This window comes from Oryctolagus cuniculus, chromosome 7 (genome assembly GCF_051225735.1).
Source record: "Oryctolagus cuniculus isolate XC-2025 breed Fujian yellow rabbit chromosome 7, ASM5122573v1, whole genome shotgun sequence".
NCBI classification, from domain to species: domain Eukaryota; kingdom Metazoa; phylum Chordata; class Mammalia; order Lagomorpha; family Leporidae; genus Oryctolagus; species Oryctolagus cuniculus.
In genome coordinates, this window is record NC_142873.1 from 158,715,992 (window position 1) to 158,739,506 (window position 23,515).

The window sequence follows — 23,515 nt, forward strand, 5'->3', positions numbered from 1 at the left end:
CACAGTGATTAGCATGGTCTATAGTATAAAGTTAAGCAATAAATTACATACAAAATACTCAGAACAATGACCGACACAAAATAAACTCTCAAGGAATGTTAGCTACTGTGATAAGAATGATGACTTCTGAATCGAGTTTGAGTGAAATGCCATGTGAGATAGAAGGTCTGTTTTCTTACTCCAGGGATGAGGACAATTGGAAGGGGCATTAATAAGCTAATTACAACATCACCTGTTAGAAAACAGACTCCATTGCCACAGAAGGTATTTACTATCTTACACATTATTTGCAAACTGACACTTAAATATTTGAGGGCTTAAAAGACAGTGCATTAATTTGATAAAGCTCATATCAAACATACTTATTTTAAACAGAAACATTAAAACCAGTCACTACACTTAAGCTGATGAAAGGTTTTATTGGCAGACCCACAGGGACACCACTCACTGGGCCACTGTCATTCAGATGAGAAGGCTGGCGGCTCCACTCACCAAGGATTACCTCACTGCTCTGGCCACTCCCTCTATTGTCCATTCTTGCCCTGAGCTCCCCCAGCACAGCAAGTGTCGGGCCCTCACAGTATCTAACCTCCTTACTCACACTGAGAGCTGTCACCACAGACCCTGACAGGTTTGGCGAAAACGTCCATGTCACTTACATTCTGCACGTGATAAAAGCCCAAGGGACTTCCTCTGCCATTGTTTTTGAGGGGTTCAGTGGAGAACGCTTCATCATGACGATGTAAAAAGCTTTATAAAAAAAACAGACATGAGAACAACATTAAATGGTTTCATCAGATCTCTGCTTTCAGATCCCAACGTGGTTCCTATGGAAACGGGCATCCTCCTCAAGCTTCAAGCAGATTCATCCACTGAGCTGTTACCTACATGTCCTTGTCAAGAACATTTTCGATGAACTTTTGAAGACCTTTCCTATCCATTAGAAGGACCCTCCCCTCAAAGACATAAGGGAAAAAGAACGAAACCACCAGCAGCATGAACTCTGTCTTCCAAGTGAGTTCACGCAGTCTAGAACAGTGCAAACTTGCACCAAACACCAAATCTCTGATGCCACGCACCGCTGGTGCTGCGGAACTCGGCACCACATGTGTTCTGTTCCATTTTCTTTCTTCTCACTTCTCCTTGTCAGTGACTCTCCCTTCCTCACACACCTGCCTCCTTTCTACTCTGCCACTGGGGTGACACAGCAACTCGGGCACATTGCTCCTACAGTCGTATTTTCCCTACACAGGCTAGATGCGGAGTTACGCAAATCTAAGAGGAAGATGTTTAAAGTCTATTGAGAGAGAGCGAGGGAGAGAGAAAGAGCTCCCGTCTGCTGGTTTACTCTCCAGATGCCCCCACTGGCCAGCACTGGGCTGTGCTGAAGCCAGAAACTGGGAACTCGGTCCAGGTGTATCACATGGGGGACAAGAACCCAATTGCTGGAGCCATCACCACTGTCTTCCACAGTGTACATCAGCAGGAGCTGGAGGTAACGAACTTGGGCACTGTGATACGGGATGTGGGTGTCTTAACCAGCGTCACAGCTGCTAGGCCAAATACCTGCTCCCCTTCTGAAGATTCTGAGTGTTTGTGTAACTTAGGTCCACACATGCCCTTTCCTTCAAGTCTAACACCAGGTGGGGATGTTGTTTCCAGGAGATTTTAGAATAAAGGTCAACTTATTGTTGTTAGACATCAGTTAGGCAAATAGGACTTTTTAATAATTAAATGCCTGAGTACAATGGAGAAAATTCCAAAAAAGGAATTTACTTAGCCAACTCCATCCTGTCCTAAATTTTAGGTTGCTAGCAAAAACACACTAAATAGAGGAATCACTACTGACAGGTAATATTTCAACAAGCACGAGTTATAACAAATGGGATTAGTGCTGTACTGTGTAGAGATCACATTTAATTCAGGACTTGGCTAAAAGTTGATTCAAAGCAATCTTTGTAAACCACATTAGGATCCCCAGGAAGGCCAAGGCACAGGAAGAGACAGGGAAGGCAGGACGCCTGTGGGTGGCTCCAGGGGTAAACTGCAGGCTTTAGCATTGAAAAAAACATTCTGAGATGTGAGGATATTCAACCTAAAGACCCCACAGAAAGCCATTCCTGGGAGGCTTCAGAAGAAAGCACCCAGATGAGAGGACTCACAGGGGTCAGAGCAGCAGCAGCTTCAGAGGGGGCATGAGAAATGAGACCGGCCACACCTTCTCTACACCAGCTTTCTTTAGCTGGTACAGAACTTACTCTTTAGACTCACCTTTTCCCAAGTATGAAATAGAGCTAACTGATGTCAAGTAATTCATTGCTTTTAGACTTATTTATTAGTAAGACACTTCCACATGTCTTTCTTTTAGAGCACTAAAAAAGACGACTACACAGGCTTATCAGGCTGAGACCCCTGTTCCTGCAGAAAGGGCAAGTCCATAGCACAGCCCCTAGCAGGATGCCTGCACGCTCCCCCTAGGACCCTCTTTCACCCCAGTGTCGTTTCTGGTTCTTACTCCAGCCACGAGAGAAGAAAGCATTTTCCACCGGGAATGGGAGGCCACCATCCCCAGGAGCACTAGGATCTCGCTGTACAAAGCACTGGGTAGCAGCTGGCTGGGCGGGGCAGAGCACGGGAGTAACTCACTTGAACTGACAGAAGATGTCTGCATACTCTGGGAGGATCCCACTGGCCTGCAGCACAGTCACTCGGAAAGTGAAGGCACTGCCCGGTTTCAGGTGGTTGCCTATTTCTTCCGAAAATCCTTCCATTACCATCTTACCATCCAGCAAAGTGCCTGACTTCAAATCTAAACAGGGGCAAACGACACACAAATGGTTCAAGTAATGCAAACAGGAGAGGTGAGCATTCTTTCCACTCCCAGCTGATAAAACCACCACGTCCCCTGACAATGGTCACTATTTCCCCATTTGAAGGTACCCTGATCACAGTGAACTCTGTCTACACACCCAAGTCATTCATTCGATTGATTTCTTCTGGAGGAGTGATGACCTCAGAGCTCTGACCTTGCCCTTCCACAATCCTCAGCTCCTCCAAGGACAGACCTGAACGAGTCATTGCCACAGAAGAAAAGTCACTCTGAAAACAAGGCAGGGTAGGCACGTGAGAAAACAGAGCACAGACGTCGTTCCCCCAGCTTCCTTACTGCTGTGTATTTGTCCAAGAGATAATAGTGACTGGAAAATTATGCAAAATAAGAGCTGTCTGGGAAAAGGCAGTACAGTAAGACATAAAGGCTGGGTCTTCACCATTGTAACTGGTAGGCCTGCCTCTACTCTACTCTAAACTGGTACTGTGGTTACCAGTTTCCTGTATTTTTAAAAATTCTAGGCCAGAGAACTGGTCTTCAGTGCTGAATACATTCCTTATAAACCCAAATGCTACTCTTTGCATAAAGTTTTCTTTCCTCCTGAATATCTCTCACCTGATTAAAGTCCTCGTTATCGAAAGATATCTTAGCAGTTCCCGACTGTCGGATTCCCGAGCCATAATCAGGAGCTTCTTCATCCGCTAAGCAGAAAAAAAACACAAGAACCAAATGAGACCACATGATTCTTACTGGGTTACAAAATTCACACAAAAGTATTTTTGCCTAAGAAAAAAATGGCAACTCAAGTGGCTTTACCAACCTCCTTAGCTCAAATGAGAATTACTCGTGAGGTTATTTAGACGTCATACCAAGATATACTGACCCACTCGCCCCTTCCTTGGCAAGATTACATTCAATAACACACAACAAATATTTGAACATATTGTACTGGACTTGTGGAAGAGACCTCCATAAACTCAAGTGTAGTGACTGTCACAGGTTTCCATGGAAAAAGGCCAAAACAGTCACTCAATGTACAGCACAGTGTTTGAAAGGAGAGGAAAATCATAGCAAATGGCCACATTTTTTGATCCTCGGAAGAAAGGCTGGATCATGCAAAAGTAGAAAATACCAGAATTTTTATCTATGCATTACAAAATAGTAGTTTAAAAAAAAGTGAAAAAGTAGGCAGGAAAAGGTCCTGAAAAATCTCTTTTTTACTTCCAAAGCAGTTAAAATGCCAATGTCAATGCCAAGTCAATCCAAGAGTTTTCTTCATCTGCAAGGCAGTCTCTTTACCCACTAGTCCAAAATGGCAGAAGCCAAACTAAACAGACTGTCTACGATCACTGGGAAGAACAGCTGCACCAGAAGCATTAATGGCCTCCCTCACGCCAGATGAACCTGCCACCAAGTGTAGTCTACTGAGGTATGGCTGACACAGAACAGACCTGCTTGGCTCTAGGCAAGAACCCACGACTCTCATTTCAGAAGGTGACCTACCTGCAATGGCCTGTACAGCCACGCGCAGAAACCCCCGAACTTCACCCTTCTCACTGACGATGGCCACCCTATGAATCAGCGGCACAGGATACAGCAGATTGCTCAGGTACACAAACGCCCTGGGGACAGAAACCAGGAGACCACCATCAGAGCTTCCAGAGAGAAGCTGGCTTTCAGTTGCACTAAGAACATTCTGAAACTGAGCTGACTTCTGGGCCCTGAGATCACTCTTGGTTCTGTCCTCAAACTGTCTCCAGCTGCTTTTGTAGCACAGGTAATAGATAAACACAAATCTTTGGCAAAGTAGTTGACAAAGACCAACTTACACCAAATGACTCTATATGAACTACTACTGTAGGTAGAAGAGTAACAATTGGAAGTAGACTCTCAAGGTAATGTGCTATGACAACTGCTGCTGCTGCTGTTGGGGAGCCCATTATAAATGGGCTATAAAAGCCTATAAATGTAGATTTTATAAAGAAGTTCTGTTTTGTTTTTCCCAACAGAGAAAACAGAAATCAGGAGACAAAGGCAGGGAATGTGACTGACATACAATTAATAATTCTAAAGTGGATTTCGCATCACAGCATTGTAGGTCTTTATTTTTACTCACAAGAAAGGACTATCATCTTCTGCTGTGGTGGCTAACAAGGTGAGGAGGGCAGAGGCTGTGCAGCCAGAATCTCTGAGTTGTGAGCTTAAAGGAGACTGGATGGTATCAAGATAAACAAGGGGGAGATGCCAGCTGATCCCTAAAGGGTTTGTTTTTGTTCTTAGAGTCTAAACCCTAATTCAGAAATGGATAAATGAAAGGTTAGGTCACAGATCTACCACAGAGTATTCTCATCAAACTAGCAAAGTCCTACTACATTAGCACTCTTTTATTTTCTTCTTTCATTATGTTGTAGCTACTGATTTTTTTAATCAACAAAAATTGGTGATCACTAAGCTTAAGAAGGTTCATTTTAACTGGTAAAAGGGAAATGGAATCTAGTTCCCACTGTTACTCCTGTCTTCCCACTTGGTATACGCTGATCTTTGAACGTAAGACAAAAGACAAAGAATAAACACTTGCATCAAGAAATCAAACATAGCTAACTGTGACACACACGCCTGCTGCTACTTTTCTTGCTCTGAAATCTACTTTAAAGCAAAGGCAGAAGAAAGATGGAGTGGATATAGGGATTTCAACTCAAAGAAATGAAAACAGTTCTGGTAACAGAGAAAACACATCACAGAAAAACAAATGTTAATAAAGCTTTTAGAGAATAAATGAACTATGAATGAAAATTACAATGAAAATAATTGCAAGCAAACATTAAATCAGATCAGGATGCCTACTTCCCTTTCAGTCTGCTCCAAAGCAGGCTAGGAGGCAATGCTAAGAAATGGAGGGTAATAGCTTTGTTGCACAAAAATTTTATAATGAAAATTCTTCCAAAAAGGATTGCAAACAAGACCATCAGACACCAACTAGCATACGGAGTTTAAAAGGCTAAGACTTTGGTGTAAGCCCGCACAGATGACCACTTTCCCCTTTTAACGGCATTCCAGCCCAATCTGCCCACCTTCAATGCCTGGGCCAGTAAAAGCCAGCACACATGTTCCCTGACCGCAATCCTCTCTGCACTCAATGGCCACCTCATGGCTTTGATTTTATGTCTTCAGGTCTTGTCTTAAATACCACCATCTCATGACAGACCCCCCCCCCCCCCGCCCCGCCGGTGACACAGGGATTTCAGCAGCTCATACAATCCTTTCATCATTGCTGTAATATGTTCTTATTCATTTGATTATTTATTTCTGTGTCACCCACCAGTCTGTAGGCAGGAACTGAGTCTGGTTTTGCTCACCAGTTTGCAGAGGACTTGGCATACTGTAACATACGCTGAATGAATATCCACGTACACAAGAAAACAAGGAAGTGATGTGTTCTCTATCTTTACACAGAAGTGGAAGACATTCCAGAAAAAACTGGGTTCTATCAGAGGCAACCAATAGTGAAGCCATACAGCTTTATGCTGACTTTTTCAAAGCCATACTCATGGTGGGTATTAACTACATGGAACAAGTTTAGATTCCTTAACTACACTTAATCTGTTATCTTAAAAGTAGCTTTTCAAAAGCAGAAGTATTGTTTTGGAAGGAAGCTTAGCATATTCACACACACTACAATGAGGTACCCTCTGAGCACAGGAAAAAAGAGAATTCCCTCTCTGTCTATGGCAAGGGTTGCTCCACCGTGGAAGCACTAAAGGTGTTACTGCAGATATCTCCTTCTGAGAGAAGAAAATTCTACAATTCTACAGCAGGACCACAGGCATTCACTCTGTGACTACACGATTACACCCTCACTGGACAGCTCCTTGTCATGTTATCAGAACAGAGTCCAGCCCCAAATCAAAGCTGTGTAAACGTTCTCTTTTAAAGCTTTTTAAACTGGCATTTTCCTAATGTGCACTTGTGAGTCCTGACACTCTGACCTAGCAGACTGAAGGAGAACAGGGATGAGGGGGAACATGTAAGGATGTATTAGCAGGAAAGTTCCGTGAAGTTACATCAAAAAGAGAAACAAACTTGTCAACATAAAGGTAAGAAAAATCAGCACAGTTATGGTGAGACTTACAGAAAGAACATCGGTTCAGATACTTAGGTCACAGAACAACCACCTTTTGCCCCCTTCAACCCAGAAGACTAGTTTAAATATTTTACATTTCATCCAAATTATGGTGGATGGTTCATAACATCCCAGCATGCCATGAAGAGAACAGCTAAAGGGACAAGCTCTTTTAAAGTTCATGTAAAGATTCACCGGAGGCAGCCACAGCCAAGAAGCCTAAAATGGAATTTCCTAAGAAACCAGACATTTTTATAGGCAAATTATATGTGCCAATAGGGGAAACCCAATCCACTGAATCACAAAAGCAGGAAAGAAGGTATTCCTCTTATACATACACTGACTAGTACAACTGGATAATGCTGCATTCTTTTGAATTTTCTTTGTGGAGAAGAAACATGGCCAAGGGCAAAAACGGAATACTATCCTTCATTTTACTGACTGCTATGGATTTCACTTCCTCCCCAGTCTTTCTTGCAAGGCAGAGTCCATTCTAGAACCTGGAAACTCAAATAAATGGAAAGACCAGTTCCTGAAGCAGCTCCCTGAAGTAGACTTAGTTTAATATAGCTCTTAGGACCTAAGAGCAGTTATGATTAAAATGAATAAGATTAGAATATATTTTTTTTTCTAAAAAATATTTATTTATTTATTTGAAAGGCAGAGTTACAGAGAGGCAGAGGCACAGAGAGAAAAGTCTTCCAATTGGGGGTTCACTTCCTGAAATGGCCACAACAGCCGGAGCTGGGCCAATCTGAAGCCAGGAGCCAGGAGCTTCTTCCAGGTCTCCCACACACGTAAAGGGGCCCAAGGACTTGGGCCTCTTCCACTGCTTTCCCAGGCCATAACAGAGAGCCAGATCAGAAGTGGAACTGCTGGGACTCGAACTGGCACCCATATGGGATGCCAGTACTGCAGGCGGCAGCTTTACATGCTACACCACAGAGTCGGCCTTGAATATATATATCTAAAGCCAGGTTATATTTCCATACTGAGGAGGATTTTGACTGCAGTGTTCCATACAACTGACTCAAAATATAAATGCTTCTGGGGCCAGCACTGTGGCATAGCAAATATGACTGAGGAGCCAGCATCCCATATGGGCACCAGTTCAAGCCCTGGCTGCTCCACTTCCCATCCAGCTCCCAGCTAATGTGCTTGGGAAGGCAGCAAATGATGGCCCAAGTGTTCAGACCCTGCACCCTTGTGGGAGACCCAGAGGAGGCTCCTGGTTTCAGCCTGCTATTATGGCCATTTGGGGAGTGAACCAGTGGATGGAAGATCTCTCTCTATCTCTCCTTCTAACTTTGACTTTCAAATAAATAAATAAATCTTAAACATCTATCTCTATCTATCGATAGATATCAATGCTTCTAAGCAGAAGTCCTAACTAGGATCTTCATTTTGCTAGTGTTGATGACAGATTCTTTTTCTCTCTAACTCTTCCTTTTACACTTGGGAACCCAAACAGGCCTCAGTTTAAGTTGCCTGTGCTAAGTGTCACAGCCGGCCCAGGATCCAAGGCTCTTCCCAACAATGAGGTCGGGGTGCTCTTTGTCGTCCTAAGCAAGAGAAGGCTGCCTGTTACTCTCTGGGCGACGGTGTAGAACATACTCCATTCGCTTTAGGAGCTGCTTGATGGGCACAAGAAACAAGTTTATGGTCAGAAACTTGCATAACTTCCAACCTCCTGAGAACAGGCTGGAAATGTGCCGAAGGACACAAACAGCCATAAATAAAGCGCTGTTTATTGTCCATTGTGTGTGTGTGTGTGTGTCTCAATTTTTAATAGAAACCAGTTTCTCTGAAATTCTAAACCTTTACTCCTGGCGATACACCTGTCGAAAACAATATCCATAGCTACATACTCATTTTATTCACAGAAACATCAAATTCTGAATGTCTTTTGCCATTATAAAACTCAGTCTGTACAGTATTATAACAAACAGTTATAACTGAGGCCTTAATTTCTACCAAAAAAACATTTTTCTCCCCCTTTCCATAAATGTGATCTTCTTTCACATTATTTATGAAGTTTCCCTTACCAGGTGACCAACACTATATTATGAGAATCTATGCCCCTACTGGGTCAGGGGACTTGGGGCACTTTAATTTTTAGATAACTGGTGCTCATCCAGGGAACACTGATATAATTCCTTTACTTTAAAAAGACAACAATATGTGGTTTCTAATGCACAATTAAATTTAATACTGTAAAACCCGGACATACTTTTTGGTTAATCCAGCAATCGCTCTACTGTTGAACTTGTAATTAAAATTACTTCAGCATGAAGACTGGATGCGGACAAAGACACCAGTATTTGGAACAGGGGCATGCAGAGTTCTGCTCACTGACAGATGGACACACAACTGAGAGCCAGACAATGCCTCAGTTTGGTGAACTAAGCTTAACACAAAGCAGTTCCATGGAGTGCTGAACAAGTATTCATTGTGGAGGAAATCAGCAGACGATTTTCTGAGATTCATTGTTATGAAGCCTATACGTAAAATTTCAGCAGAAGCCAAAGACTTACAGACATGCTTCGTGGGACCTGCCAGAGAAAGGCAGCCAGTTAAGACAAAGGGAGGCCTGGCTTTCCAGATTTTTCTTAGGTCTCAGCAGACTAAGCAAAATATAAACCCAACACTACTCCTGAGTCTTCTGTTGCCTGATTCAGGTAGTGTCACACACTCTGTAGCTAAACTTGGGCTTACTCTGCTTTCTCTCTCACGTTACCCCCACGTCTTTCTCGATCACATTCCTTTGGAGAGGAAACATCTAGACCACAGTACCATCACTGGACGCACTATGCTCAACTCTTAGCTTTAATTTCTCCTTTGGAGTTTCCACCTTTAGAACAAAATTACAGGGCAATTTAGGACACAGGGTCTTCCATGCAGTCTTCATTTATTGCTGGATGTTGTACTGAACGGACTGGGTGCCTCACACCAATGCCAGGTCAGCATTCACAAAGAGCTGAAACAAGATTATCGAAAATTGCATAAAGAGGCCTTTAGAGCAAGAGCTGGTCCCTTTTTGCCTTTCTCACAATAACCTCACCAACCTTCCCACTAATATGAACCAAGGGGACCGGTCGTAAAACGGGTCATGCCCATCACTGAAGAGATCTGAGCCCTCTTCCGTCCCTGCGTCAGAGCCGGTGTCATCCACGAATGCCTCATCATCAAAATCCTCCATCTCATCTTGCTGCTCGTCAGCCAGCTCAGTGATGTCGGAATCGGCCGTGGAAAAAGTAGGGGAGGGTGTGCGGTCGGCAAGGCGCTCATTCACACAGCCGTGGAAAATGGGGGAGCTAGACACCAGGTAAGACGCCGATTAACACAGCCAGGGAGAGAGGAATAGTTGGTTAAACAGGAAGCTACAGGTGCCAACAGGACAGAATTCACTGGGGAATCAACACAATAAAAGCAATTGGAAAAGCAAAAAGATAAAATAAGCATAATCATCTGAATCAGGTGAAAGGAATGAGGGCAGGCTGGAAAAAGTTATACAATAAGGGATCCTTCAAATAAGAGAAGTAGAGGAAACCCATGAGTAGACCATCCCAGGTAAATCTTACTCTATAAAACATTCAAATTCTCCAGCTCACACAAGAGGTCAGCATCCAGACCTCAAAGGGGAAATTCTCAACATTAATGCAAAAATAATAATGGTTTAAATCTTTATCCAAATTCTTCCATTATCTCAGAGAAGGAAAGAAAATCTAAGGGGGCTGCCATTGCGGCATAGCTTAAAAGCCGCTGCCTGCAACACTGGCATCCCTTATGGGTGCCAGTTTGAATTCTGGCTGCTCCACTTCTGATCCAGCTCCTTGCTAATGGCCTGGGAAAAGCAGCAGAGGATGACCCAAGTGTTTGGGCCCCTGGAACTCATGTGAGAGACCTGGATGGAGTTCCTGTCTTCAGCCTGGCCCAGCCCTGGCTGTTGTAAGCCATCTAAGGAGTGAACCAGCAGATGGAAGATCAATCTTCCTGTCTCTAACTCTGCCTTTCAAATAAATAAATAAATCATTTAAAAAAAAAAAGAACAGAAAAAGAAATGGATGAAATGGTGTATGCCAGAGCAGCATGTGCTTTGCTTGGATAAGACGTGGTTGGCCAATTCATCTTTTTAAAAAGATTAATCTGGGGCAGCACTGTGGCACAGCGGGTTAAGACGCTGCTTGGGACGTCCTCATCCCGTATCAGAATGCAGGTTAAGTCTCAGCTATTCTGCTTCCAACCCAGTTCCCTGTTGATGCACTTGGGAAGCAACAGATGATGGTTCAAGTGCTTGGGCCCTGCCACCAGTATGGGAAACAAGGATGGAGCTTTTGGCTCCAGGCTTTGGCCTGTCCTAGCCCTGGCTGTTGCAACCATTCAGGGAGTGAACTAGTGGATCAAAGATCTCTCTCTCTCTCTCTGAATCTTCATCTCTGTCACTCTGCCTTCCAAATACGTAAAAATCTTACCAAATAAATAATGAGCTGGTGTTGTGGCACAGCAGGTTAAGTTGCCACATGCAGTATCAGCATCCCATAATAGAAGGCTTGTTGGATCTCAAATGCTCCACTTCCAATCCAGCTCCCTGCTTACATGCCTGGGAAAGCAGCAGATCACGGCCCAAGTACCAGGGCCCCTGCCACCCACATGGGAGACAAGGATGGAGTTTCACGCTCCTGGCTTTGGACTGGCCTAGCCCCAGCCATTGGTGCTGTTTGGGAAGTGGACCAGTGGATGGAAGATTCTCTATCTGAATGGCATGAAAGACAGACTACATTTTCAACTATGACTTGGCAGCTTTTTTTTTTTTTCCAGTGAGCAGAATTAGATTTATAGAACATACTGCGAAAGAGCAGCTGACTCCTACTGCTGACTTCAGCAACTTCTTATTCACCCCCTTTAAAAAGGTTTTTGCAACTGAAATTTCCCTGAAATTGAGACTTTGGAAAAGTCTAAACCTCTGAGAACTTGACTCAATATAGACTCACAGAAACATTATTTGTTTTCACTCAATATTGAAAAACATTAAGTACATAAAACTGGCTCAAAAGGGTACCAACGTGATAATTAATTCACCCTTGGCAAGGATTAATGTGGCATAAATTGCCTTAAAAAATGGACAAATCAGATTACGGAAAGGTTGCAGTCTGGTAAGGCATGCTATCATTTTAATTTGCAAGACACAGACACAGGTTTTCTTTTTCTTCTAAATCTGTTTTGCACTCAACTACAAACCTTTTGTTTACGAATAAGGTCAGAGCCAGGGACACTGGTGGATACTCTGAAAGTCCGCGTCTCAGAACAAAATGCGTGTGGAGTGACATTAAAGGAAACTATGCCATATACAACACAATTTCGTGTATGTGGATTACACAGGAGATTCTTCACACTTTTTCTTATAACTTCCTATAATATCTGAGGTGTAAAATAATTAAAATAAAAGCATTCATTATTTAAAAGGAAGACCATCAACAAAATCATCACATACCTTCCCACAAGTTTGAACCAGTGGAACCGATCATAGAAAGGATCGCTGCCAGTCATAGCGGTTTCATTTTCGTCCTGGGCGTTAGAGGCCATCTCACCCGCCCTGTCATACATCTCTCGCATCAAATCCAGCCTCTGCCTATTCAGTAAGCACACAGCGCAACTGGTCAATATCAAGAAATTGCAATAAAATTTTGCTTTAGAGGTGTTTTCCATGCCCCCATCATTTAACATTGTGAGAAAAGAATGAAGGCCAGAAGTACAGCCTCCAAACACCCAGTACTGAGAGTATTTGGGTCTACAGAGAAGCCACTGAAAGCCAAGAATGGCCACCTAACCTCTCCTGAGTGGGCAGTCACAGGGCAGACGCAGTTCAATGGTGTGTGACATCTCAAAGACACCAACACGGTGGGAATTACCTCATCCAACTAAACGTACAGGAAGACAGAGTATAACTTCCTCCTCTATGGGGTCCAGGACAGAAAAGATGAATAATTTCTAGATCTGAGATAAAAATAAACATCACGGAATTGGAACATTTAAAATTAAAGAGGGTCTATGGAGGGTAAATTTAAATATCTACAAATGTCAAAGGGGCTTGAGGAAGGAGATACGTTCACTAAAACGCATGGATGAATGGCACGATCACTGGCCAGCAACAGTGATGTAGAAAGCAACAGCGTTCTCAGAGAGGAGAGCTCAAAGGAACCCACTTGAGCAATTCAGTATTATTTTCCCAATAAAACAGTCAGCTTTTACACATTTTCATACTTGAGTTTCTCCAAAGACCAATAGTGTGTTGCTCCGTTCTTCAGATCCTGGACTTCCACGGCCACCACTGTACGAGGGAAAGGCCTGTCCTCGTGAGTTTTTTCCATCTCAGTGGGCAGCAGCTCAGGAGGCAAAGGGGAGTACAGTGTGTCAGTCAGCAGGACAAACTGGAACTGCACCTGAGCCAAAGAATGAACCATCAGCGAACGGTGTCCAGCACGTGAGCTTGAGACAGACAAGGCAACAGAATCACACCCAATGGGAAAGACATCAAAACTGCGTTAGGTGCTCAACAGTCTGTGATGAACTGGGGAAAAAAGCCATCTATATATTCATCATAGGGAATAATCCTGATTTCGAATGAATCTGTTTACAGACTTTGTTGTCCTAGCCTGGCAAAGTGTTTCAGCATGAACTAAAATCTCAATAAGCATACTTTAGCTGTCTAAATGAAGACCTTTGTAGAAGTCACAGAAGAGACTAGAAGGTGCACCAAGAATGGCTCGCTAGTCTCTCACCAACGAGGGGATGAAAACGCTCTGCGTTTCCCATCTGGAATCCCACGATTACCAGCACTGCTCTGAAGAGTGTCTCCTATCTACGAAATGCTTTCCAGTGTCCTGTCATTTACTTCTCACTACTGCCCTATAGTTTCACCAACAAATATTAATAAAACACCCGGCACAGTGGCAAGAAAATGAGAGTATAAATGAATGCTGGTCCACTACTTGATAGGGCTTCTCAGTCCCTAGAAGAGGAGCTAATCAGTAGCAAAGGTGAACAGGACTTACAGGACAGACTTACTGGTAGAAAACTAAGGAAAATCGAGATTTTTTTTTTAACAGAAACCCAAGGAAAGCATTTTTTCTGCTATATGTTTCTCTAGCTTTTGTCAGAAATAAAAACAGAAAACATCTATTTTCAAATAACTATTATGTAATAAAAATTAAATCAGCACTACCTATGTTCTAGGCACACATATTTTACAAGGCAAATATAAAGCTCCTTCATGGCATAAAGCAGCCAAGTACTCCCAAGGGAAATACCGGTTCAAGGTAAGAGCTCTACCTCCAGACCACCATGCCTCTCCACCTTCCGTACCTTCTTCTTCAGTTCCACGCTGATGGCATTGGCCTCCTTCAGGTACACGGCATTGCCCCAGAGTGAGTCCCTTAGTGACGTAAACTGATGAGACTTCCACTTCCGGAAGGCCCACTGGGCCAACTCGAACTCATGCTGTGTCCACGCAACTGAAAGCACACGGAGCGTATTCAGTCAGGACCTCACATAGCCCTCCTGCACCTTAATGCTTTAGAAGTTAAGGTATTTTCCAGATTTATCTTTCAAGATTTTATCTATTTATTTGAAAGTCAGAGTTGCAGAGAAGGATGGAGAGAGAAAGAAATCTTCCATCAGATGATAAAATCATGAAAGATGGGGGTGGGGTTGATGGTGTGCCTTAGAAATTCCCAAGGTTTCTGAATACAGTCTTCTTCAGATGGCTGCTACGGCCAACCAGGCCAGGCTCAAGCCAGGGGCCAGGAGCTCCACACAGGTGTCTCACCTGGGTGGCACAGGCCTCTAACCACTTGGGCCATTCTCTGCTGCTTTTCCCAGGACGCTAGCAGTGAACTGGATCCAAAGTGGAGCAGCCAGGACATGAACTGACATCCATACGGGATGCCAGCATCACAGGCAGCATCTTAACCTGTTATACCACAATACTGACCTGCTTTTCTTCTCTTTAAAGGTTCACTGTATTCTGCTGACCTTATGAAGGTAGTATACACATTTCAGAAAACCTACAAAAGTCCTACTTATTTAAAACAGTGCATCAAAGAAATAGATTTCCTCTTCCTTTTCTGTTAAAGCTGTACTTCTAATGAGTGGTTATAATTAAAGAAAAGTAACCTCATTCCTTGATATGTTGTCCAACTTGATATATTTCTGTTTTTCTTTCTAGTATGGGGGGAAGGTCATGGTTCAATCAGATATTTAAAAATAAAGAATTTAAGAGGCAGGCATTGTGGTGTAGCAGGTTAGCTACCACTTGGTACACCTGTACCCTGTATCCCATATAGGCATGTTGGTTCGAGTCCTATCTACTGCACTTTTAATCTTCCTGCTCACGCATCTTGGGAGGCAGCAGATGATGGCTCAAATGCCTGGGCCCCTGCCACCCACGTGGGAGACCCAGATGGAGTTCCTGGCTCCTGGCTTTGGCCTGGCCCAGCTTTCACTGTTGTGGGCATTTGGAGAGTGAACAAGTGGATGCTGCTCTGCCTTTCGAATAGATTAAAGAAAACAAATCAACGTTTAAAAATAAAGGAAAACGGGGCTGGTGCTGTAGATAGGATAAAGCTGCCGCTTGTAGTGCTGGCATCCCATATGGGTGCCGGTTCAAGTCCCGGCTGCTCCTCTTCCAATCCAGCTCTCTGCTGTGGCCTGGGAAAGCAGCAGAAGATGGCCCAAGGCCTTAGGTCCCTGCACTCACATGGGAGACCTGGAAGAGGCTCCTATCATCGGATCAGCACAGCTCCAGCCATTGCAGCCAACTGGGGAGTGAACCAGCGGATGGAAGACTTCTCTCTCTCTCTCTCTGTCTCTCCTCTCTCTGTCTCTCCTTCTCTCTCTGTGTAACTCTTTCAAATAGATAAATCTTAAAAAAAAAAAAAAAGGAAAATTTAGTACATAAATTAAGAGTTCTTTCAGAGTTGATTTGAAGCCCACTGACTACAGAAATGAAATATGGTGAGTGTTTACTGTATCATAAGGTATTAACAATGAAAGCCCTACTTCAGCTAAGAAACTCCGGAGAATTTAAGAGAGGAGAGTAGAACTAAGTCATATGATCAGAAACCTGCCAGAAAGCACACTGGGGGTACATTTCAAAGTGCTCATACGTGAGAGAAATCTCTGATATACACTAGCAACCTGAACTGACCAGCTCAACGATTAAGCTCTTCATCTACTTGAAACACATATGAACTTCCTACTACAGTAACAGGACGCTGTATATGGAAACGTCCACAAGATCTACATGAAGAAGACTGTGCTCAGAAACCTTGCGAATTTCTAAGGCACACCATCAGCCTACTCCCACCTCCTTGGCTGCAACCTGGATTCCGAGTACTGAGTGCCTTTCAAATCAATTTCCATTGGCTACGGACAAGAAAGGACCAGCTCTGCTCACAGATAAAGAACTGATTTGGAAACAGGACTGGAAAGGTTGAAAGGGAGTTTCCATCTCTAGATTTCACCTTCTTCCTCCTCCTCTTCCTCCTCGGTTGTTTCTGCAGTCAGGGATCGGGTCTCCACCTGCTTCTGCAAGGCCTGCAGCTTACTTTCATAGTCCTGAGGGAAGAGAGAGGAGGTGACATGTAGGACAGAAAGGAACTAGCGCGAGGAGACGGAGATGAGAGAACCACTGGAGGAAGGAGGGGAAAAACAGGAAGAGGAGAGGAGAGGCGGGAAAACAGAAAAGGACAGGACGCAGAGCAGCGCTCGGAAACCACAACAGCACACGCCGGCACGTAATGGGGGAATGTCGCGGAAATCTGCTCCCAGCAGCAGCCTTGCTGTTTATATTCCCTCAAAGACCCAAGAGTTTTTAGTTGGCATTGCGGAAGGAGAAAGGGGGATTTTGAAGAGGAAAACAATGTGTCCCTAAGTGTTAAAAACGTTTAAGTGATACTGTACACATCAGAGAGTTCCGAGAATCACAACAATGGAGGCTGAATTCACCAGTACTGCAAAAAGTCCCGGTTATCTACCTGTTCGGGAGGGGACAATGAGGAATGTAGACTCTGGAGCTCCGCATGGGAATGAGGATCTCCGCAGCAGCACGGGAGGCGGGCCTTCGGGTGATGGAAAGCCTCACTGTGCTATCAGGATTGAAGTACTTTCCAGATCCCATGTGTTTAGGTCAGCAGAGATGGTTGGGATACTAACTTCCTATCTCACAGAAGGACCAACAGATGAACTACCTTTTATTTTTTTTTCCTGACAGGCAGAGTTAGACAGTGAGAGAGAGAGAGAAAGAGAGAAAGGTCTTCCTTCCGTTGGCTCACCCCCTACATGGCTGCTAGGGCCAGCACTGCGCCGATCCGAAGCCAGGAGCTAGGTGCTTCCTCCTGGTCTCCCATGTGGGTGCAGGGCCCAAGCACTTGGCCCATCCTCCACTGCCTTCCCGGGCCACAGCAGAGAGCTGGCCTGGAAGAGGAGCAACCGGGACAAAACCGGCACCCCAACCGGGACTAGAACCTGGAGTACCAGCGCCGCAGGCAGAGGATTAGCCTAGTGAGCCACAGCGGCGCCAGCCAGATGAACTACTTTAAAAACATGTGAAAGTCTTCTTAAATTATAACACACTATCAAAAATACAGGTAACATTTTAAGTTTATTTTGTAAGCATACCTAGCACCCAGATTTTGGTATCTTAATATCATTAGCCACTAAAAGGACCCAGGGATCCTTGGAAAAGAAGCTAATACCCCAGTTTCGAGTATGAAAAGTATAAGGTAAGCACAGAATATCTTGTGCCAGAAATGATGGCAGAACTCAAAGATCACTGTGGCCATTTCTAAAGGTCACAGGGTCCCATTGGTCAACAGATCAGAACATCAGAAAAAGCACATAGCACAATTCAGTAAAGAAAGGATCCAGGCGTCCACAGTGAACTGAAAGAAGACACACACAAAAAAGTTCATCTCTTCTGAACCAGTTAATAAAAGCAAAAGGACAACCATTGGAAAGCTAGCATACTACAACCCCAGATGTAGAAACTGAATCAAGCAAGGATCATTAATAAATACTCAAATAATCAAGCGAAAGGTAGATGCAAAACAGAATATTCACACAATCCAAAGTCCACTCCTGAGATCTACTAATAAGGACGGCAGTATATTTACAAGCATGAGAGTGGCAAACATCACATCAACCAAACTGAAACTTTAACACTGTCAATAGGACAAATTGGTATTTCTTATATATTGATGTGATACAATGGGAAGTACAAGTCACCTTTCTAGCATTCTTACCAAAACCTTTACCTTAATCTAAAATTGAGGAAACAAGGACACAAGAATATGTGCCTACAGTCTTCAAAAATATCAATGTAATAAAAGATTTAAAAAATCATAGGGGCAGGACCAGCATTGTGGCATAGCGGGTAAAGCTGATGCCTGGGACACTAGTATCCCATATGAGCACCAGTTCAAGACCTGCTAGTCTGCTTCCAATCTGATTCCGTGCTAACGTGCCTGGGAGGGCAGCAGAGGATGGCCCAAAAGTACCTGGGCCCCTCACTCATGTGGGAAACTCGGATGAAGCTTCAGGCTCCTTGCTTCGAACCTGGCACAGCCCTGACTATTTTGTCCATTTGGGGAGTGAACCAGTAGATGAAAGATATCTCCCCCCACCCCACCCCCTGTAACTTTGCATTTCAAGTAAGATGTCAGTTAGTACACCAAAGTGTATCTCCCATGGGAGTGCCTGGGTTTAGATTCCCAGCTCTGGATCTTAACTCCACCTTCTGGGAGGTAGCAGTGACGGCTCAAGTAGTTGGTTTCCTGCCACCAATGTGTTAGACCTGGCTCAGCTTCCAAGCTCCTGGCTTCACCTCCTCCCCACTCCCCGACCCTATAAGCCGTTCTGGGCATTTGGGGAGTGTACCAGTGGATGGGAATTCTTCTCCTCTCTCTTGAGTAAAACTTTAAAAAATGCTTTTAATACAATAATAACTAAATACAATGTATAAACCTCAAAGTGATCTTGGATTAAACTCACGCTTTTTTTTTTTTTTTTTTTTTTTTTTTTTTTTTTAAGATTAATCTATGGGGCTGGCACTGTGGTGCAGAAGGTTAAAGCCCCAGCCTGCAGTGCTGGCATCCCATATGGGCACTGGTTCGAGTCCCAGCTGCTCCTTTTCCGATTCAGCTCTCTGCTGTGGCCTGGGAAAGCAGCTGAAGATGGCCCAACTTCTTGGGCCCCTGTACCAGAGTGGGAGACCTGGAGGAGGCTCCTGGCTCCTGGCTTCGGATTGGCTCAGCTCTGGCCATTGTAGTCATTTGGGGAGTGAACCAACAGAATGGAAGACCTCTCTCTCTGGCTCTACCTCTCTCTCTGTAACTCTACTCTGCCTTTCAAGTTACAGAGAGAGAGGGGGAAAAGGAGAGAGAAAGAGGTCATCCATTTACTGATTCACTCCCCAAATGGCCTCAGTCGGGGCAAGGTCAGTCTGAAGCCAGGAACCAGAACCCCATCCAGGTCTCTTACATGGGTGGTGGGGTCCAAGTACTTGGACCATCTTCTGCTGCCTTCCCAGGAGCATTAGCAGGGAGCTAAACGGATATTCAGATACTATTGTTCTGTTCATTTTGTGGTGAAAACCAAGATAATTTGCAAAGTACACTAAAAAATCATGTATTTTTTTCAGTAGTCATTTATGTTTTTAAAAAGTCCTAACTAAGTATACCCCATATTTATAAAGGCACTGTACTAACTTCCCTCATCTGGAATGTTCTCTCCTTCCCACTCATTCTTGTTTTTAAATTTATTTTGTGTCAATATCTGTTCTTAATGTCAACATGGATTATCCCAATATTACCAATAACTCCATAAAGGTGGTACTATCATTAGGTTCCTGTTAAAGAGGAAGAAAAAGGCTTCAGCAAATTGTATAACTTTCCGGGGGTGGCAGAGTTAGCAAGTGGTGGAAATGGCATATGAACCCAGGCATACCAGAGTATACCTTTAAATCTATTATCCATCCATCCATGCATCCACCCACCTATCCAACAAATATCTTTTGGGCCCCTACTATGTATTTATGCTAGCAATATAGGCCACTAAGACAAGGTCCCACTGGCAAGGGAGGGAAAGATGACAAAGTATACATATGGTTTCAACACAGAGAACTCTGCAAAAAGACGGAGGAAGGTAAGCACTAGTGGCTAACGGAGAGGAGAGGAACAGGAGGAAGACAGATTAGGTGTTGAGAGAACATGTACGTAACTGAGGTCTTGGGGGAAATAGGGTTATTCTAACCAAAGTAACATCAGCAGCAAGCACAAAGATCCTGAGGTCAAAGGAGCCTCTGAGGGTTTACAAAAAAGCAAGAAAGCCTGTGGTGGTGCTGGTGGTGGTGGCGGCGATGGCGGTGGCGATGGTGATAGTGATGGTGGTGATGATAGTGATGGTGGTGGTGATGGTGGTGGCGGTGGTGATGGTGATAGTGATGGTGATGGTGGTGGTGGTGGTGATGGCGGTGGAGAGGGTGGAGATGGTGGTGGTGGTGATGGCGGTGGTGATAGTGATGGTGATGGTGGTGGTGGTGATAGTGATGGTGGTGATGGCGGTGGCAATGGTGGTGGTGGTGGTGGCGGTGATGGTGGTAGTGATGGTGGTGATGGCGGTGGTGGTGATGGTGATGGTGATAGGGATGGTGGTGGTGGTGATGGTGGTGATGGCGGTGGCGATGGTGGTGATGGTGATGGTGGTGATGATGGTGATGGTGATGGTAATGGTGGTGATAGTGATGGTGGTGGTGGTGGCGGTGGTGGTGATGGCGGCGGTGGTGGTGATGGTAATGGTGGTGATAGTGATGGTGGTGGTGGTGGCGGTGGTGGTGATGGCGGTGGCGATGGTGGTGGTGATAGTGATGGTGATGGTGGTGATGGTGGTGGCGGTGGTGGTGGTGGTACAGAGGAGTGGCAGAGCAACACAGGGAAGACATACAGTTGAGGCAGTCAGGAAGGGATACTGTAGGTTTTATTCTGAGGGAAGCCCCTGGGTAGCTTAGAGCTGGGAAGTGATATGGTCTACAGTATGTTTCACAAACACTATTCTTTGTGGGGATTAGGAGGAACTGTGGAAGCAGGGAGAGCCACCATAAGGCTGTCACAGTGGTGTCTAAGGGACATGGTGCTGCCTGGTCCAGGGAGTCAGCACCAAAGACAGCAAACACAAAATGGAGTTGCCACACCCTTCACAGCAGAGGAAAGGTATCTTTCAACGATGTGGCTGTGGGGCGTGAGGAAAGAAAGGGAGACACTGAGGAGGATTTGGACCGTTGGCCTGAGTTAATCGCTCTGGTTTAGAGAACTCGGCTGTTTGATGCCTCTTAGCTATTGGGGTACCGGATCGTAGTTACATGTCAGAGGCCAGGCTGGAGAGAGAACATTTAGAGTTAGTAGAGAAGCAAGGCAGGCCAGTGGTCTGCAGACAGACAAATTCCCTGAGACTGGACATGGCTCCCACTTCATAACCGAGTGACCCTGGGAAAGTCTGTAAGACAGGGTAACAGTATGTGCTATGAGGATACAGTGAGTTAATACATGTAAAAGGTTGATGTGTATAATATTTGTAATACATGTACAACATACAAGTTCTCATTATCTTCTTCTTCATCATCATCAGTGTGAAAATGAAAGATAAAACACAAAGGGACTAACTTTGTGGCACAGGGGGTATGCACAGCGGCCTGCAATGCCAGCATACTCTATGGGCACCGGTTCACATCCCAGTTGCTCCACTTCCGATCCAGCTTCCTGCTAATGGCCCGAGAAAAGCAGCAGAAGATAGGCCAAGTATTTGGGCCCCTGCCACCCACGTGAGAGACAGGAAGAAGCTGCTGGCTCCCAGCTTTGACCTGGTCCAGTGCTGGCTGTTGTGGTCATCTGGAGAGTGAACCAGCAGATGGAAGATTTCTCTATCTCTCCCTCTAACTCTGACTTTCAAAATACATACATATATATATCTAAAAAAAAAAAAATAAGATAAAGCCACAGAAAATGGGTAGATACAGAAGGACCCCAGAGACCATGATGGGGCAGCTGGTGAGGTGAAAGGAAAGGAAGTAGTCGAGAGAAGAGTCCCAAGAGGTTCCGAGAAGGCAACTAGGTCAAATGCTAGAGAAACGAGGAGTGAGAAATCACCACTGGACTTGCTGTCACGGAGCTCGGGTAAGCATGGCTTCTGTGCTGAGGTGGGAACAAGAGCACCACTAAGTGAGTTCAAGCAAGAATTAGGGTAGAAAAAAAAAAGAAAAGAAAAGAAAAGGAAGAATGGGAGGTGGACAAGAGGGAAGTCAAAAAGTACCGAGAACACTCTCAAGGAACAGTGCTACAAAAAGGAAGGAGAAAACGGAGTGGGAGTTCACAGGGCACACGGGACCTCTTTGAAATGGATGAAGACATGCGTGTAACACATATGTATGCTGGCAGCAATGATCCAGAGGAAGGAAGGAAACGGATGCTGTCAAAGAAAGGAGGGTAAATGTCCAGTAAGTTTTTGAGAAGGTATGGAGTGCAGGGAGCCAGGGTTGGGCCACGGATAGCTCGCCCGCTACAGGAACGGTGGATAAGGGTGTGTGCAGAATAGAACTGGGAAGGAACAGAGGCACCTGCTGTGACCTCTCAGGGCCTCCTGTATTTCCCGCCTCCGTGGCGTGCTTGTCAAAAACTTACTGAATGATGTGATGATTACCTGTGTTAACAGCTTTCCCCTCCCATAGCTCTGTGGCCTTCGGGAAGCCAGGGACAGTGTATCTGTCATTCACCACAGGTCGCCAGCAGCCACCACGTCTCTGTCTTCCAGACCAGATTCTCAACCATGTACTGATCGTCTACAGCAACAACTTTCAGAAGTGACTACTTCTGGGGCTGGCGTTGTGGTGCAGACAGGTAAGCTGCCATCTGCGTGCTGGCATCCCATGAGTGCTGGTTCACGTCCAGGCTGCTCCACTTCCAATCCGGCTCTCTGCTATGGCCTGGGGAAGCAGTGGAGGATGGCCCAAGTCCTTGGGCCCCTCCACCCTTGTGGGAGACCCAGAAGAAGCTCCTGGCTCATGGCTTCAGAATGGCTGGCTCCAGCTGTTGTGGCCATTTGGGGAGTGAACCAGTGGATGGAAGATCTCTCTTACACTTTCAAATAAATGAATTCTTTTTTAAATGACTACTTCCACCTACTAGATTAGGGGTCGGCAATCTACTGCCTGCAGACTGGATCCAGCCACCACCTGGTTTTGTAAATATAGTTGACTGGAACACAGCCAATAACGGTGGAGTTGAATGGTTGTAACAGAAATCACGTGGCCTGCAAAGCCTAGTATTTACTTTCTAGCCTTTTACAGAAAACTGTCAACCCCAGGTCCTGACCAATGGTTCTCAAGGGTGGCTGCTGGGCCAACAGCATCAGTGTCACTTGGGAACTTACCAGAGATAAAATTATTAGGTCTCACCCCAGATCTAGTGAATCAGAAACTCCGGGGGTGGCCCCAACAGTCTGATTTCTCACAAGACCTC

The 23,515-nt window shown here is 44.8% G+C and overlaps 1 protein-coding gene across 15 annotated transcripts in view; it reads right to left on the reverse strand.

Annotated features, from left to right (window-relative positions):
- The window catches only part of KIF1B (kinesin family member 1B), a 174,757-nt gene that overhangs the window by 42,927 nt on the left and 108,315 nt on the right, over nt 1-23,515 (reverse strand). For 11 of the 15 annotated variants that reach the window (XM_089301493.1, XM_089301492.1, XM_089301490.1 and 8 more), the window contains 10 exons: nt 16,472-16,565; nt 14,313-14,461; nt 13,212-13,390; nt 12,442-12,579; nt 10,016-10,264; nt 4,334-4,452; nt 3,446-3,531; nt 2,970-3,099; nt 2,647-2,809; nt 660-750 (listed from right to left, as the gene is read on the reverse strand). In XM_089301493.1, coding sequence (XP_089157619.1) covers nt 660-750; nt 2,647-2,809; nt 2,970-3,099; nt 3,446-3,531; nt 4,334-4,452; nt 10,016-10,264; nt 12,442-12,579; nt 13,212-13,390; nt 14,313-14,461; nt 16,472-16,565 — 1,398 coding nt within the window. The remainder of the gene's footprint in view (nt 1-659; nt 751-2,646; nt 2,810-2,969; nt 3,100-3,445; nt 3,532-4,333; nt 4,453-10,015; nt 10,265-12,441; nt 12,580-13,211; nt 13,391-14,312; nt 14,462-16,471; nt 16,566-23,515) is intronic. The other 4 variants (XM_089301499.1, XM_089301498.1, XM_070079316.2 and 1 more) reach the window with 1 other exon arrangement.